Source organism: Salvia miltiorrhiza, unplaced genomic scaffold (genome assembly GCF_028751815.1).
Source record: "Salvia miltiorrhiza cultivar Shanhuang (shh) unplaced genomic scaffold, IMPLAD_Smil_shh original_scaffold_180_2, whole genome shotgun sequence".
Lineage (NCBI taxonomy): Eukaryota > Viridiplantae > Streptophyta > Magnoliopsida > Lamiales > Lamiaceae > Salvia > Salvia miltiorrhiza.
In genome coordinates, this window is record NW_026651494.1 from 188,921 (window position 1) to 204,836 (window position 15,916).

Sequence of the window (15,916 nt, forward strand, 5' to 3'; positions counted from 1 at the left end):
TTAAAATTATATTTTTTACCTTCATAATATTATTTGTATTCTATGTGCTGCACAAATAACTATTTATGAATTATTACTCTTTCCGTCCACTAAAGATATACCATAATTTTCTTTTTCGTTTGTCCACAAAAAATGTGCCACATCCATTTTTAATAGTAGAGTTCACACCATTCCACTCACATTTAAAATTCGTACTGAAAATAAAGTGGCATATCTTTGGTAGACGGAGGGAGTATATCATATTGTATGGTATGATAGTATAGCCAACAATGATTTACTCCAGTTACAATTGAGTTTTTTGCTCAAGTGGCAGTAGTTGTAAATCCAATAATTTGTCAGTTTTGGAATAGATTTAAAATTGGGTTTCGGACTTTCAGATGATAAATACTCCTTTCGTTCATAAAAAATAGGGTATATTCTTTGGGCATGGAGTTTAATAAAATGAATGGTTTGTGAAAAGCGGGTCTCATTATTAATTGGAATAAGTGGTTGAGATTAAATTAAAGTTAATTTTTATTTTGTAGGCAAGAAGTATTTATAAGAATAAAATATAAGAAAAAAGGTGGGTTCATGTTCTAAAAGGGAAAATACCTCATTTTTTTTTATGTCAAATATAGTAATTGTGCTCTATTTTCCATGGATGGAGGGAGTAATGTGCAAAACTAAATTGCTTGTTTTAAAAGCTCGACTACAATTTCATCAAATCTAAAGTGCAATAGAGTTAAGTTGTAGTTACGTCTAATTTAGCCCAAAAGAATTTAGCTCATCCCCGCGGCCTCTCTTCATCTCGTTTTTCTATTCCTCACAAATTTGGATTCGAACAAGTTTCTCCGACTCTGAGCGAGTGTGGAATTCGGAACAAAATAATAACGATTCTCATTTTTCTCAATCACTAATGCCCGAGATTGCTCCTGAATCGTGGAGGAGTGAGTGAAGGGGAGTGATTGGATGTTGCTCGCTCGACGTGGCTACTTTCCACACTTTTCCTTGCAACGATTTCGATTAGTAGCTTCAGCGAACTTCCTCTGCAAGGTTCGTTTTAACTCGTCGCTTCATTTTTGTTAGCTGTTCTAGTAAACTAGGGCAGATGTATTAGGTTGCGTGTAAATATATTTGAAGTGCATTAGAAATCAAATTCCTCGGCAGAAGTTTATACATTGATAAAAATCTTTGTGATAATCACAAATTTCCAGTTGATGGAAAAGTGTGTGCAAGTTTGAAGAAATTAGTTTGGAAAACAAGAAACCTAACAGTTTGTGCACTTGGCTTGCTGCAGGAAATTCGTAAAAATCATCGAACTTACCATGTGGGTGTTCTAGAGCAATGCCTGGAGATCAGAGACTCTCCAGATGCCAAGTTTGAAGGGGAAAACTTGAAAACGGAGCTGTGTGAAAACGATGAAGTTTCTGGCGGGCTTTTCAATCTGAGTACACCTGCAAAAGAGTTAAATGTTTCAGATGTATTGAATGATCTTTCACGATGTAGAAATTTGAGCTTCTACGATAAAACAAAACCCTTCTATGTTGGGAGGGATTCATACAGGGAGGTATTGAATATTTCACGAGAACTTGACAAGATAGTTACTCTAGATGATGGCTCCGTGGCAAATATTCTGCAGGCTTGCATTGGTGTTAAAGTTTCTTTTCACTTTGTTCAACTGCTTCACGCTAAGATCATCCGTTGCGGTTTCAGTACAACCCCTCATGTTTGCAATCCTTTGATTGACTTATACCTGAAGAATGAATATGTAGATTCTGCAGTTCATATTTTTAAAAGCATGCGTGCGAGGGATAGTGTGTCTTGGGTTGTCATGATATCAGGCTTGTCTCGTAATTGTCATGAATTGGACAGTATCCAGCTTTATAGTGAGATGCGAAGGTTAGGAGTATTTCCAACTCCATATGTTTTTTCAAGTATTATAAGTGCCTGCACTAAGATAAGCTTGTATGGAGTAGGTCAACAACTTCATGCTCTAATATGCAAGTGGGGGTTCTCGTCAGAGGTCTATGTATGCAACTCTCTTGTCTCGCTTTATTCTAGATGTGGAAACTTAACATCCGCTGAACTGATTTTTAGTGAAATGCAGCAAAGGGACAAAGTTTCATACAACACTCTTATTTCAGGGTTCTCTATGCAAGGATCAGTTGGTAAGTCCATCGAATTGTTTGAGAAAATGCAGACTGAGTCCTTAAAACCAGATAGTGTTACAGTTGCAAGTTTACTGGGCAGTTGTGCTTTAATGGGGGATCTTCATAAGGGAATTCAATTGCATTCGTATGCAATCAAGGCAGGTATGTGTGTGGATATCATCATAGAGGGTTCTTTGCTAGACCTTTATGTAAAATGTTCTGATGTTAAAACAGCTTATAAACTCTTCCTTACAACGCAAACAGATAATGTGGTGCTATGGAATGTGATGCTAGTGGCGTATGGACAGCTAGGCGATCTTCACGAGTCTTTCAACCTTTTTTCACAAATGCAAATTAAGGGCTTGAGACCTAACCAATACACATATCCTAGCATTCTAAGAACATGCACTTCTGTTGGAGCACTTGATCTAGGACAGCAAGTTCATACCCAAGCTATAAAAACTGGATTTCAGCCAAATGTGTATGTCTGTAGTGTGCTTATAGATATGTATGTCAAAAATGGTGAACTAGAAACTGCCATGAAAATTTTCAGACGTCTTAATGAAGATGATGTAGTTTCTTGGACAGCTATGATCTCTGGATTTGCTCAACATGACATGTTTGCTGAAGCTATTAAACTTTTTGAGGAAATGCAAGAACGAGGGATTCAAACAGATAATATAGGATTAGCAAGTGCTATTAGTGCTTGTGCTGGAATTCAAGCTCTAAAACAAGGACGTCAAATTCATAGTCAGTCTATTGTCTCTGGCTATTCCTCAGATATATCAGTTGAAAATGCACTTGTATGTCTCTATGCTAGATGTGGTTGTATACAAGAGGCACACTTGACATTTGAGAAAATGCATTCTCGAGATAACGTTTCGTGGAATGGTTTGATATCAGGATTTGCACAGAGTGGAAAACACGAGGAGGCACTGAAGGTCTTCACTCATATGACTCAAGCTGGAGAGGAGGAGGCTAATATGTTCACCTATGGCTCTGCTATTAGTGCAGCTGCAAATTTGGCACATGTGAAACTAGGTAAGCAAATTCACGGCAGAACAATTCAAACAGGGCATCATAGCGAGACAGAAGTGTGCAATGTGTTAGTTACATTGTATGCAAAGTGTGGATGCCTTGATGATGCCAAGAGGGTGTTCGTGGAGATGCCTCAGAAAAATGAAATTTCATGGAATGCAATGATTACTGGTTATTCTCAACATGGATATGGTAGGAAAGCTATAGAGCTCTTTGAGCATATGAACATGCTTGAGCTAAAGCCAAATCATATAACGTATGTTGGGGTTTTGACTGCCTGTAGCCATGTAGGATTGGTGGAGGAGGGGCTTAGTTACTTCAGATCCATGAGTGAACAACATGGTTTAGTACCCAAACAAGAACACTATGCTTGTGTGGTCGATATTCTGGGGAGGGCAGGTCAACTTGGCCGTGCAGAAGCATTCATGCAATCTATGCCAATTGAACCAGATGCTATGATCTGGAGGACCTTCTTAAGTGCTTGCACAGTTCACAAAAATAGAGATTTTGGTGAAGTTGCAGCAAAGCATCTCTTGGAGTTAGAACCTAACCACTCTGCTACTTATGTTCTCACGTCGAACATGTATGCTGTTACCGGTGAATGGGATCATCGGGATCATACAAGGCTCCTCATGAGAAACAGAGGCGTGAAGAAAGAGGCTGGTCGTAGTTGGATTGAAGTGAAAAATTCAGTCCATGCATTTTTTGTTGGTGATAGACTCCATCCTCTTGCAGATGAGATTTACAACTACTTGGATGAACTAACCGAGAAGGTGGCCGCAATTGGTTATGTGCCAGATCAAAATAGCCTATGGAATGAGGTGGAGCTTAGGCAGAAGGACCCGGCTGCACACTTTCACAGTGAAAAGTTGGCTGTTGCTTTTGGACTTCTAAGTCTTCCCAGTATCATCCCCTTGCACGTCATGAAGAATCTGCGTGTTTGTAATGATTGTCATAATTGGATTAAATTTATCTCCAAGGTGGTTGATCGGACTATCATTGTACGGGATGCCTACCGCTTCCATCATTTCCAAGATGGAAGTTGTTCTTGTAATGATTATTGGTAAACTGGGACAGACATTACAGAAGAATGAAAAGATCTGCAACGTTCTTCCGTGGATACTTTTCTAGCTGCTATCTTCACACACTGAGAGGGAGCCTAGAAAGGTAACTTTTGATTTTTATAATGTGTTTTATTTGAGTATTTAACCCAAGAAAATATACTCTTTTGCATGCATTGACTGATTAGACAAATTTATATATATGTTGTTGGTGCTTCAGATATACTCTATGCCTTGGAGTTTCAGAACTTAATGCTAAGTAGCCTTGCTACAGAACTCATGAAGTTTTCTCAGCTGCGGATGGAGCGCCCTCGTCAAGCGTGGGTTCTGTCATTACAACTATGCCACATATATTTCCCCTTGAAGAAAGGTAGGTGCTACACCGTATATCATAACTGTTGGTATTTATACATTTTTTAATCTTGTATCTGCAAAGGCTAGTGGTGCTATCTTGTTAGTTTTCCTGGATAATTTCATCATATACGCTTGACTGTTAGTCTGTTAGAGAAATAAAAGTCATGTTTCAGTTCAAATTTCCAATTTCCAGTATTGCTCGTTCAGGTTAACTATCTCATTTGTTCTTTTTTTTTTTTTTTTTGAATTCTTTTGGTTTGGGAACTTAGGTCAGCATATGATTGGTCGAGCTTGAGAAGGTTCATTATGCTCAAAGAGCTTGGACTGGAGGCGGCATCACGCTACGGAATCCGTGGCTTTGCAGCTCCGAGAGAAGTGTGAAATGATGATGAATAGTCGTTTTGGGTCTCTTACTGGAGTGCAGATGTCCATGGAGATTTTGAGACTGTTGCTATTCTTTATAAACTATTTGTCTGTTCGACATGGGAAGATTGGAGCTAGAGATAGGGATTGTGTGATGAGTTGCTTCAGAATAGTTTTGGAGCATATAACTTCGAAAGGTGTGCTATTGCTTAAATATTGAATTTTTGTAATAAGATTGGTGATGATTGAGTGTTGTGGTTTCTCACTGACCTCATCTATGTTTGAAACAATTAGGGGGTGTTTTGTGGCCATTTGCCATTGCTTTCATTTAGATTAAGAAAACATTTTACTCACTCGTTGAATATTGCATTCTGCTAGGTGTAAAGATCTTGAGCATTTTCAATAAATACATTTATTGAATTGGAGAATGATGGTTCTTTTACACTAATTTCCACAACTGATGATGTTGTGCTAAAGCTGGAAGAGCCTAATATGTGATTACATTTTTGCGACGAATGGATTGTGTCGGTTAGTCCTCCAATATTTTTGCAATTTCACAATTATAAGGAGCAAGATAAGATCATTAACGTGTTCTTTTTTAATCTCTTGATGTTTCTCAGCCCTTTACACTGACGTGGTGAATAAAGGGCTGTAAACAAGTCGAGCCGAGCCGAATACAAGTAGGTTCAAGCTCGGCTCGTTTAAATATTCGGGTGTTCGAGCTCGATTCGAGCTTTTATCTTGTTGATCGAGCTCGGCTCGTAATCCACTTACCAAGCTCGAGCTCGGTTCGAACTCGGCTCGGGTGATGCTCGATAATATCGAATTCGAGCTTGAGTTCGAGCTCGGCTCGTTAGATATTTGTATGTGTGATATTCGAGCTCGAATTCTTTATAAATTTGGGAAAAGCTGCTTAATTAATGTTACTCGAGCTCGAGTTCGATTCGTTTAAGGCTCGTACAATAGCTCGATTCAAGGCTCGACTGAAGGTTCGTGAACAGGCTCGCAAACATGTTCGCAAACAATCGAGTCCGAACATGTTCGCGAGCTCAACGAACCGAGTATTATCAGGCTCGAGCTCGGCTCGATAAAAATCTCGAGCTCGAAATCAGGCTCGAGCTCGGCTCGTTTACTATCGAATTGAGCTCCGAACGAGCTTTTTTCGAGCCGAATCTCGAAGAACTTGCGAGTAGCTCTGTTCATTTACAGCCCTAGTGGTGATATGGGAGTGAGGTGATATGGGAGTGAGGCACACTCCTCCTTAATTGAAATGCTAATTGTGGATTAATAAACCTCATTAAGGATGATAATTCCTAATTGAATTTAGTTATAACGGATGCATCATACATCCAAATTTACACAAAATTGCCCTGAAAGGGGAAAACAATTGTTCGGCTGTCTGCATTCTGTTGACGGTCGCAATTAGTGCTGAGATATTATGAGTCACTTAAGATTTAATAATTCAAAATTATAATTCAATCGACAAACACAGTTTATTTCACAAACTTTGAGCCTCCACAACATTGACTCTTGATTTTTCTATTAATGCAACTCTAAATAGAATACAAAATCAGCATTTCTTAACCATAATTTCGATTTTTCCGCAAACAACAGAGATCCGTTTGCGAGACAACAGATGGGTATGATCATCAACAACACACTCGGTGTATTCAGCGAATAATGCATATTTTAAAAACTATACAGTTTGGAGAACATCGAGGAATAGAGTTCAAAAATGCCTGTTTCCATTCATCAGCAAGTTGAAGAGACTCTCAACATCTGGCGGCCAAGCTCCCCCGCACATGTGGCTGGGACGAGCGTAATAGCTACCAACAGGTGATAATCGCGCGTCTCTGTAAACTATGCAAGATCCTCAAATGACCTAGAAACTTCTGCACGACAACAAGCATCTGACAACCTCATCAAAGTTTCATTTACAGGCATCACTGTATAGATCTGACTCGATAATGGACAAGAAGTCAAGAAGACAAGAACCAATAAATATAGCAAAAAGGTTTACATAGGCAAAAACATAAAATGCATTTGCATTTCCAAAAACTGTAAAGTTAAGGAACAAATATGTAACATCTACATTTCTTATACTATAGTATCTTTTTCCACCATCATGGGAGACGTGTTACATCCAGTCCACGAGTGAGATAATATAGTGAACATGACTAAGTTATTAAGATATTGCAATTTTTTACCAGAACACAAACTTTATGGACTACATGTTGTTATAAATTTATACTCTAAAGTTTGATAATCATCACACAAGTTCTTTATCTCAGGGATGATGCAACCTAACACTAAAAATTGAAATACAATACATCGGAAAGTAAATGCTAAAGAAAAGGTACCTTACCTTACCATCGTATGATCATGGCAAAACTACTAAGACAGTTCAAATCCAGCATTAGAATTAATGGCGTACAAAAGTTTTGCTCTCAAAGTGCTCGAACGTTTGTACGTCGGGAGCTGTAATGTGTGGCCCAAAATCAAACACAACATACATTAATGATTTAAAATAAAATAAAAAAAGAAACATTGCTACTTTATTGGATGAGACTAACGTGGCTAGATCATTAGAAATTCCGGTCATAACAAGAATTAACACGTTACGGGCCTTGAACAATACCTTCAAAGTATTATAACATGTAGAAGCCGATGGAAGCCGATCTACATCCGGTCCTCCAAATGAAGCCCAAAGAGGAGCATCACAGTTCACCTACTTTATCAAAAGTTCTGAGTCAGTTAACACAACGTACAATAGTATTGTTGTCTTGTTTTCAACACTTGGGAGGAGCTTCTACTGTATTTTAGATTTTGGGAACTGAATGCTCTGTACATTTTCTTTCCTTGGGACTATACATGTGTGTGGGTTTATTTTCCCCTTAGTCTTCTTTAAGACATTATTCTGCTATCCCCCAAAAAAACAAGACATTATTCTGCTTTCTCTTAGGCTTAAGCAGATGGAAAATGATAAGTACCTAACATTGAAACTCACCAATCATGCTCCATTTCTGTACTAGGTTTTAATACAATAGTTTCTTTGATGACCAAAATATACTAGGTCTCATTTACCTCAATGTCAAAAAAGTGAAGATCAAGAACAAGATACGATCCTAATAGCTAACACGCATAGTAAGATCAAGGTTCAGTTACTGTCTAGTTTTCAAAGATACAGAAAAGAAAAACAAGAAATTAAGGGGCACTGTATAGATTGATGAAGATAAATCTCCTAACAGATGCTCCTACACCATAAAACACTAAATAAATAGGTTGGAATTTGAAAATTACCTTATGGATAGTAAAAGCTGGATGAAGGTGTTTGAACCCAAGCAATGGTGCTCTAGAACAGCTGGTTACAAACTTAAGTAGCATACATCGTTCTTTTGGTTCAAATGCTGCAAATACCTATGGAAAGAGAAAGCAACCGAAACATGAGTGCTTTTGTTTGGATAATTAGAGCAAAGTAGACAGCAGAACCATCAGGAACATATTAATATTGGACTGGCACAAGATCAACTTGTACATCCCATATCAAACAATTAAAAAGACATAGATCGTCGTGATACCACTAGAGCTCCAAGTGGGAGGTCAAGAACTTTATATACTCCTTCTGTCCCTGAAATGGGTACCAATTTGAGAATGGCACAGGTTTTAAGAAATTGATTGAGTGTGTGTGAGTGGAATAAGGGTGCCACTTTTGTCGTGAGTAGGTTGTGTGGGGTATACTTACCAAAAAAGGAAACGGGTACTCATTTCAAGGACGGACCAAAAAGGAAATACGGGTACTCATTCCAAAGATGGGAGGGAGTATTAATTTGTGAAGCAGATCCCATGGTAACAAGCAACACAACAGAGGCACAATTATTGGTGGACTTCAATGACAGATGGACGTACAATAAGTTACTTGGCAGCAAAGAAAATCAGTCATCAAAGAGACGTGTAACCTAAATTTGCAATCCTGTTCTCTAAAGTGATAGGTCTTTCACATGCACAGCAGAACGAGAGGTAACTGTCTACAAGGTTCGTGTAATGGCATTCCAAATGGCAGAAACCTCTATCCAATCATAAATTCGCAAACAAATTAGCCAACAGATAGTTCAAGCGTTTCACGAGCCCATACCTCCCAAAAAAGTTTAACTGTTCGACTCCCTTCACTGTAGCCCCCAGTATACTGTGTATGTTTCCTCAAATCATCAACATCAATGTCACGATCCCCACCCGAAAGCAACTGCAATAGACAAAAGTCCAGATAAAGAGAATGTTCTCTAATACAAATATCAAAAGTAATAATCAGACTAACAAATTAGTGTAATGTATTACTCAATACAATATTGGGCAATTATCATAAACAAGATGAACAATATCGCTAAGTTAGTACCTGATTCAGGCTGGATGCAGAATAATCATATAAGTGACGGACAGTATCTTAAAGTGTCTAATCATATAGAATGATGATAAACTTGAGGAGAGCTTTTAATGCATACCCATCATCTTCATATGCAAATATTATAATGACACCTAACCTTTAGAATATTGAAAGTAGTGGGTTCTCCTACATGCTTTCCCAGCATTAACATTTAGTAAACAAATTTACAGGTAGACACAAACAAATTTGGGCAACTGAGATCAAGGAATAGATAAACATCACAAATAAAAAATAAAAAAATACCTGGTTAAATTCACTTGCATTAAATAACTTCAACCAAGAAGGGGATATCAAATCTGTCAACCCTCGATAAAATGCATTTGAAAATGGAAGTATCTGCAGTTACTGCTGCATGTAAGCTGTTGCAAGGATATAAACTCCAGCATAGCTACAAAAATGACTAAGAATACCTGTCTGTTTAGCTTATAATCCGCCATTGCATGAACATATTGCAATTTGTTATCATTTGTCACACATATATCCTTGCCCCCAGGTTTTAGTTCAATAACAAGCCGTTTTCCAAGAGATTCTTCAGTAACCGTAAAATCCAAAACGAGATCTCTGACATCTCCATCATAATGCTGCATGCTCAATTCATAGCTGCCATCAGACTACTAAAAGTATGCATACCCAACCTCATCTATATAACAAAAATACAAATATCTGAAACACACATATGCAACCTCATTTGAACATGAACATACATATTTTTAAAAATGTATATATAAGCCTACTCAAGCTTGAAATACACTGCTCAGGAAAACACATAAGCACATCGTATAAGAATTCTACCAACACAAATTAAGTGTAACACATCACACCCATAAGTAACTACTGCAAGATGTTACCTGTTTTGCAACTGGGATGACCTAAATCTTGGTTTAGTTTCAGCCAAATTATGTCAAGGACATCCAAGCTCCCATTGCTAAAATATTCAGTAACATGCATAACAGAACCATTTATTTTGTCTGGCTTCATCCATCAATAAACACTGACACTAAAATTTGGTGTTCTCACAAGTTGCCCTGAAGCAACTTTCCTATGGACCAACACAATTTTATTCATCTTTCCATAATGCCAAGAGAGTCCATTAAAGTAAATCCACTAACAAACTCCCCCTTCAATTCCTTCCCAGACTTCAAGTATAATGGTAAACCAACCTTGAATGCCAGCAAAAAAACTAAACTTCTTTCTAGTTCCACGCCCGTTGAATGGTTGTATGGAACTCCTGAGTCTTGATCTTATGAATATAGTATGACCAAAATACTTGAGCCCATACCAACAACTAATTCTCTCATCACTCAACAAGGTTTGGGATCATGCTCAAGTTGATTCTAAGAAAAAAAGGTTCAAGAACGAACCGGATAGTTTGTTGCATCAACATACTCCATAAACTAAAAGCGCTTGAAGACAAAAAATAATAATACAGTCATGACACAATAAAAGCTCGCAAGTTGTATGCTTTTCTCAAATTTCATTGATTTGATAGAGCATTCACCTTAACGTACATGAGATTCCTGTACAGCTCAGGATCAAGAGTGGAGAGTTCATCCAGAAAGCTATAGCGTCCCAATAACTTTTGCACAAAAACATGAGAAAAGTAGAAATCAAGTAAGATGCCTTCATACAGAGCTTTACCAACAATTCTTCCTAGAAATTCAAACATCTGCATTATGTTATCCAATAATCTTGCAGTTGTATTTGGAATTAGATGCCTGTCAGCAGTTGAGGTCTGGGAGAAAAGCCCATACCTGAATATTGCAGTCAGTCCCATCAGAAAACATAGAAAGATGATAACTAACCAAACTTTGAGGGCTAGACAGCTTACTCTGGTGAAAAGGCTACTTTTGAGAGGTCAGTTAAGAACTCCTTCGACAGTCCACCATAGTCGAGGCCAGCTTCTGGAAGGCCAGATTCACTGACAAAAGAAACATGGATGGAGGACTTCAACCTAGAACCAAGTGAATTCAGTTGTTGCAATCCATCTTCAAAAATATGACCTCGACGAGCTACGATCTCAATTGATCGAGACCCAGGTCCAGTGCCTTCACCAGCCAATCTTCTGGAGACTTTGTCCATGCTGATAAATTCTCTGAACATTTTAACTCTGGCAAGTTGGGAAAGGACTATTTCACATTACTTTTTGGTGTCGAATAGACAAATAGAAAAAGTATTTAAAGTGGAAAACGGTGAATCAGGGGTTTATATGTTTCTCTTTGCGAACCCCTCTTTTCAATTTTCTAATATGCTAAAAACACTCAACACGCGTTTGTTTATTCACTTCAATTTCTTCTACTGATGTTCTCAATCCTATATCATCTATCACAATCATATATCATCATTACAACGGAAACCCCAAACAAATATTCCTCTCTTCATACTAACCACAAAAGTATTCCTCTTCATACTAACAATAAATTCAAAGTTGTTCCCACCAATAAATGTAAAAAGTTACAATCAATCAAACATATTTTCATTTTTCAAACCTATATCTCTAAAAAGAAAAATATTCACAGCACAAGAACCAATACTTCTTTACAGAAAACCAATAAACTTTGTAAACTGCACTTATAATACTGGAAATTGGAAATTTAAACTGAAAATGAAACCAAACATAGCTTTTATATCTCTAACAGAGTAACAGTCAAGCATATAAGATGAAATTATCCAGGAAAACTAACAAGATAGCACCGCTAGCCTTTGCAGATACAGGATGAAAAAATTGCACAGCTACCAACAGTTTTTGTTATTATGATCTATGGTGTAGCACCTACCTTTCTTCAAAGGGAAATATATGTGGCATGGTAGTAATGACAGAATCTGTGCTCGAGGAAGGAGATCCATCCGCAGCTGTGAAAACTTCATGAGTTCTGGCAGCAACGGCAATTGGCATCCTATTACTTTTACCTGGAGCAAGCCACAAAGAATGATGGCAAAACTGGCGCCTTGAATTCCTTTCATATAACAAATGTAGGCATCGAACTGCAGAATCCACAAGACCTCTGTATTGAGGGCTAATACCCCGGGATAAGGAATTATAAGCAAGTGTATTCAACATTGATGTAATCTTCTGTTGTTGCTCTAACGTAAATGGGACCTGATTATTTAGATTACACAAGTACAATAATCACCGCTATGTGAGTGGAGTTTAATGACAAATGATAATTAATTCAACTGATTAAATGATATTAACGTGACCTGCTTGTCGTAAAACTCGATGTCATCAAGAACCAACAGCAGATGCGAATAACTGGAACAGAAGAGTAGGAGCAGACAAGATATATCTTTTGAAATACCTTCAGGGCCCTGCCTTAGTGACTCGATATCCCATTCTTCAGAAGGATGTTCCTCAATTTGGCTAATGCTGGTTTGGCCATTGACTAAATCAATGGGATCATTTTCTGTTGGTGATCTTCCAGTGATCTTATGCAACATATTAACCCATTTATTGCTAGTTTCTTTACTAAGACTCTTTTGCCTCCTTCCTGAAATGCCACCACTTCTATCTCCAGTAAATGTAGTTGCACAGACTAAGTTTGTGTTGGCAATGGGAATATTGTCGTGAAAGAGAGATTTTTCTAGCTCTCCCCACAATCTTCGAAGAAACCCAGGGGTGAATGACAGCATATTGAGGACTGGCAAGGATTTGATCGGAGGACCCAAAGTGGAAAATAATCGAAGCATGCATGAATAATAATAAGCTATTTCGAGCAACCCATGCTTTGATGAGTACTCTGGATTGCCCGAGGAGAGATTATCATTTTCACAAATAGAGACACCTTTTTCAGATGCAAGGAGCTCCTTAAGATGCCACTGCTGACAAATAGGCCTAAAAAGGTCCAAATATGATAAATGTGGGAACCCACAAGTTTTTTCATCCACGTCAAGAAATGATTCAGCAGAAGGATCATAACCAACTTCAGTTTCTACCTTTTTCATTTTTCGCTGTCTCGAGTTTTCAAGTGAAACCAGAAAGTTATCTGCAAATAAAATAACCACATGGAGGTAGGATGAATAGTCTAAGCCTTCAGTGAATTTCCCCGAATCTGTTGCACTCGTATCACTCTCTGTTGCAAGGCATACAGTGTTAGCAAGAGCCCAGCCAACATGAGGCATCTTTCTGGATGTTATTTCTAACTGATCCATCTCAGAAATTTCCTTCAAAATCTTCTCTTTTAGGATCTGCCATCACACCTGCCATAGTTTGATCAGCCCCCTTGTGCCTTAATCTAGGAAAGCTAAAAGTTACTTAAAATAGAAATATCATATTTTCTCACTCCTGCTTTATATAATAAACTACATAGTATTTGATCAATTATGATGAAGTAGCATGTCATCACAACACAGTTACTCAGAGAAAAAAACACATCCTTTGACCAAAAAAAGAAAAATGCTTTGGACATTTTGAGTAGCTCTTAATGTTGCTTGCTGAGGCTAACTCTTACCAGTAAGGTCCTGAGGCATGGTGATAACACTGACTTGTGTCTAAGAGCAGGTACAAGTATTGCAGGTATGCGTTGAGGAAACCAAGGTATTGTAAGCAGTGAGATGCAGTACTGCTGAATAGCAGATTCCATCACACCTTTCTCATTTATGTCGATGTTCGTAAGGTGGAATGGCCGCAAAGATAAAGTTATCACACTGGCAACTATTACAAATCTGTCGTCTGTCTGCAGCTCTTTAGAAGAAAAAGGAGCTTCCAATGTCAAAATAAATTTCCTAATGCAACCATACAACCTACTTCTTTTACTCCCAACAAACTTTACCAGATTTCTCACCGCAGTATACGCAGTTTTTTGGCCATCAAGAGGAATGCAATTCCAACCTTTTGGATCAGTTAAGATAACTGATAAACGCATTGCTGTTGATGTGAGGACAGCATCTTGAGCCCTTGGACGGGAGTAGTCAAACAATGATAAAACAAACACGCAAACAGAAATCAGCTCCTTTGATTGATAGAACCACAACCTTCTCTCTTCAATACTTCCAATTGCCATTGCGCAAAAGCTTTTGCATAGATCTGCAAATCAAATAGCCATATATCAAAACAGCTCCTACTTAGTTACATGACAACAAGCATGATACCATAAAAAATTGTTTCAAGAATGATCTGCAAAAGGACATTGTTAGTAATAGTACACCTCAAAGCACAAAATCCAGTAGGTTTGAGCTCTATTTCAGTTGATAAATGTCTCAAAGAATTGCGGGATTAAACTAACCCACTTGTAACAGAAATCTACCAACAAGCAGACTCTAATGTTAGCACAAGATCCTCAATTGTGGAAATTAGTATAAAAGAAAAATCATTCTCCAATTCAAAAATAAATGTATTTAATGAAAATGCTGAAGCAGATCTTTTCACCTATCAGAATGCAATATTCAATGAGCGAACGAGAATTGTTTTCTTAATCTAAATGTAAAGCAATGGCAAATGGCCACAAAAACCCTTTATTTTGTTAGTCGTTCCTATTATTTCCTCCTCATAGAACCTTTTCCTTATTGCTTCAAACATGAATGAGGTCAGTGAGAAACTGAGAAATCACAACACTCAATTATCACCAATCTTATTACAAAAATTCAATATTTAAGCAATAGGCCAATAGCACACCTTTCGAAGTTATATGCTCCAAAACTATTCTGAAGCAACTCATCATACAATCCCTATCTCTAGCTCCAATCTTCCCATGTCGAACAGACAAATAGTTTATAAAGAAGAGAAACGGTCTCAAAATCTCCATGGACATCTGCGATCCAGTAAGAGACCCAGAACGACTATTCATCATCATTTCCCACTCCTCTCGGAGCTGCAAAGCCGCTGATTCCGTAGCGTGATGCCGCCTCCAAGCTCTCTGAACATAATGAACTTTATCAAACTCGACTAATTATATACTGAACTAAGTTCCGGATCCAAAAAAAAAATAAATAAATAAAGGAAAAAGAGAAAAGGAGATAGTTCGTTAACCTGAATGAGCAACGCTGCGGTCTTGGCTCGCCGGGCATAATTCCGGATCTCCCTTTCCTGATTAACCCTATCCAGAAGGGCGTCCCTCGTAATTTCCTTGGCGCTGGCTCCACGCAGCGACACCTGATCCATAATTGAAGTGAAACTCGAAAATCATCAGACAATTGGTGGTAATTGAAGTAGTCGATCAGAGCTCAAATTGATTAGAACTGTAGAGAAAAAGCGAGAGAAGTATAGGACCTGATTTTTGCGAGATTCATTCATGGCTCCCCCGCGATTACAACGGAGAGGAGAGGAGCAGACTATTGATCGTTATCCTCGACTGAATTATGAGTTTTTGGTGATAGTTGCGCATTTTATTTGATCCAAACGTTCGTTCTTTCTTTCTTCTTGATTAATAAACTTAGAATTTGACCCGCTTCAAAAAAGCAAAAAAACTTAGAATTTGGCCCTATTTATTAGTCCCTCCGCCAAAATCATGTTAAATTGCTTGGACATAAGATTTAATAAAATTGATGATGATTTTGATGCAATGGAGAAGGGTCTCACTACTTTATGAGATGTGTGGTTG

General features: G+C 38.0%; 2 protein-coding genes across 16 annotated transcripts; one reads left to right on the plus strand and one right to left on the minus strand.

Annotated features, from left to right (window-relative positions):
* The first annotated feature begins 683 nt into the window (after positions 1 to 683).
* LOC131003237 (pentatricopeptide repeat-containing protein At4g13650) lies at positions 684 to 5,257 on the plus strand. Of its 8 annotated transcripts, none has more exons than XM_057929725.1 (7): positions 684 to 1,032; positions 1,277 to 1,878; positions 1,956 to 2,008; positions 2,124 to 2,291; positions 3,033 to 4,334; positions 4,449 to 4,598; positions 4,852 to 5,257. In XM_057929725.1, the coding sequence occupies exons 1-5, from the start codon at positions 949 to 951 to the stop codon at positions 4,232 to 4,234; spliced, it is 2,109 nt and encodes a 702-aa protein (XP_057785708.1). In that variant the 5' UTR covers positions 684 to 948; the 3' UTR covers positions 4,235 to 4,334; positions 4,449 to 4,598; positions 4,852 to 5,257. The 8 variants fall into 8 exon arrangements, with proteins under 8 accessions (XP_057785708.1, XP_057785704.1, XP_057785700.1 ...); XM_057929723.1 differs by having other exon boundaries at positions 686 to 1,032; positions 2,394 to 4,334; XM_057929724.1 differs by having other exon boundaries at positions 686 to 1,032; positions 2,394 to 4,334; positions 4,503 to 4,598.
* Positions 5,258 to 6,437: 1,180 nt separating this feature from the next.
* Positions 6,438 to 15,767, minus strand: LOC131003239 (E3 ubiquitin-protein ligase UPL7). 8 transcript variants are annotated; one of them, XM_057929730.1, is made up of 15 exons: positions 15,586 to 15,767; positions 15,346 to 15,468; positions 14,992 to 15,232; positions 13,829 to 14,403; positions 12,582 to 13,565; positions 12,158 to 12,480; positions 11,212 to 11,490; positions 10,882 to 11,134; positions 9,794 to 9,964; positions 9,627 to 9,719; positions 9,078 to 9,185; positions 8,246 to 8,362; positions 7,584 to 7,673; positions 7,316 to 7,423; positions 6,438 to 6,837 (listed from the first exon to the last, which is right to left on the minus strand). In XM_057929730.1, the coding sequence occupies exons 1-14, from the start codon at positions 15,607 to 15,609 to the stop codon at positions 7,340 to 7,342; spliced, it is 3,465 nt and encodes a 1,154-aa protein (XP_057785713.1). In that variant the 5' UTR covers positions 15,610 to 15,767; the 3' UTR covers positions 6,438 to 6,837; positions 7,316 to 7,339. The 8 variants fall into 8 exon arrangements, 6 of the variants coding, with proteins under 6 accessions (XP_057785713.1, XP_057785714.1, XP_057785711.1 ...); XM_057929731.1 differs by having other exon boundaries at positions 6,438 to 6,855; XM_057929728.1 differs by having other exon boundaries at positions 6,438 to 6,901.
* Between the last annotated feature and the right edge of the window lie 149 nt (positions 15,768 to 15,916).

Bases quoted from the DNA above. Each gene is read 5' to 3' on its own strand.
- LOC131003237 (XM_057929717.1), top strand. From the start codon at position 949: ATGTTGCTCGCTCGACGTGGCTACTTTCCACACTTTTCCTTGCAACGA. The intron at 1,033-1,276 runs GTTCGTTTTAAC...GGCTTGCTGCAG, and splicing joins CAGCGAACTTCCTCTGCAAG to GAAATTCGTAAAAATCATCG.
- LOC131003239 (XM_057929730.1), bottom strand. From the start codon at position 15,609: ATGAATGAATCTCGCAAAAATCAG. The intron at 15,233-15,345 runs GTTAACGAACTA...CATTATGTTCAG, and splicing joins CCGCAGCGTTGCTCATTCAG to AGAGCTTGGAGGCGGCATCA. The intron at 13,566-13,828 runs GTAAGAGTTAGC...GTGTGATGGCAG, and splicing joins CATGCCTCAGGACCTTACTG to ATCCTAAAAGAGAAGATTTT.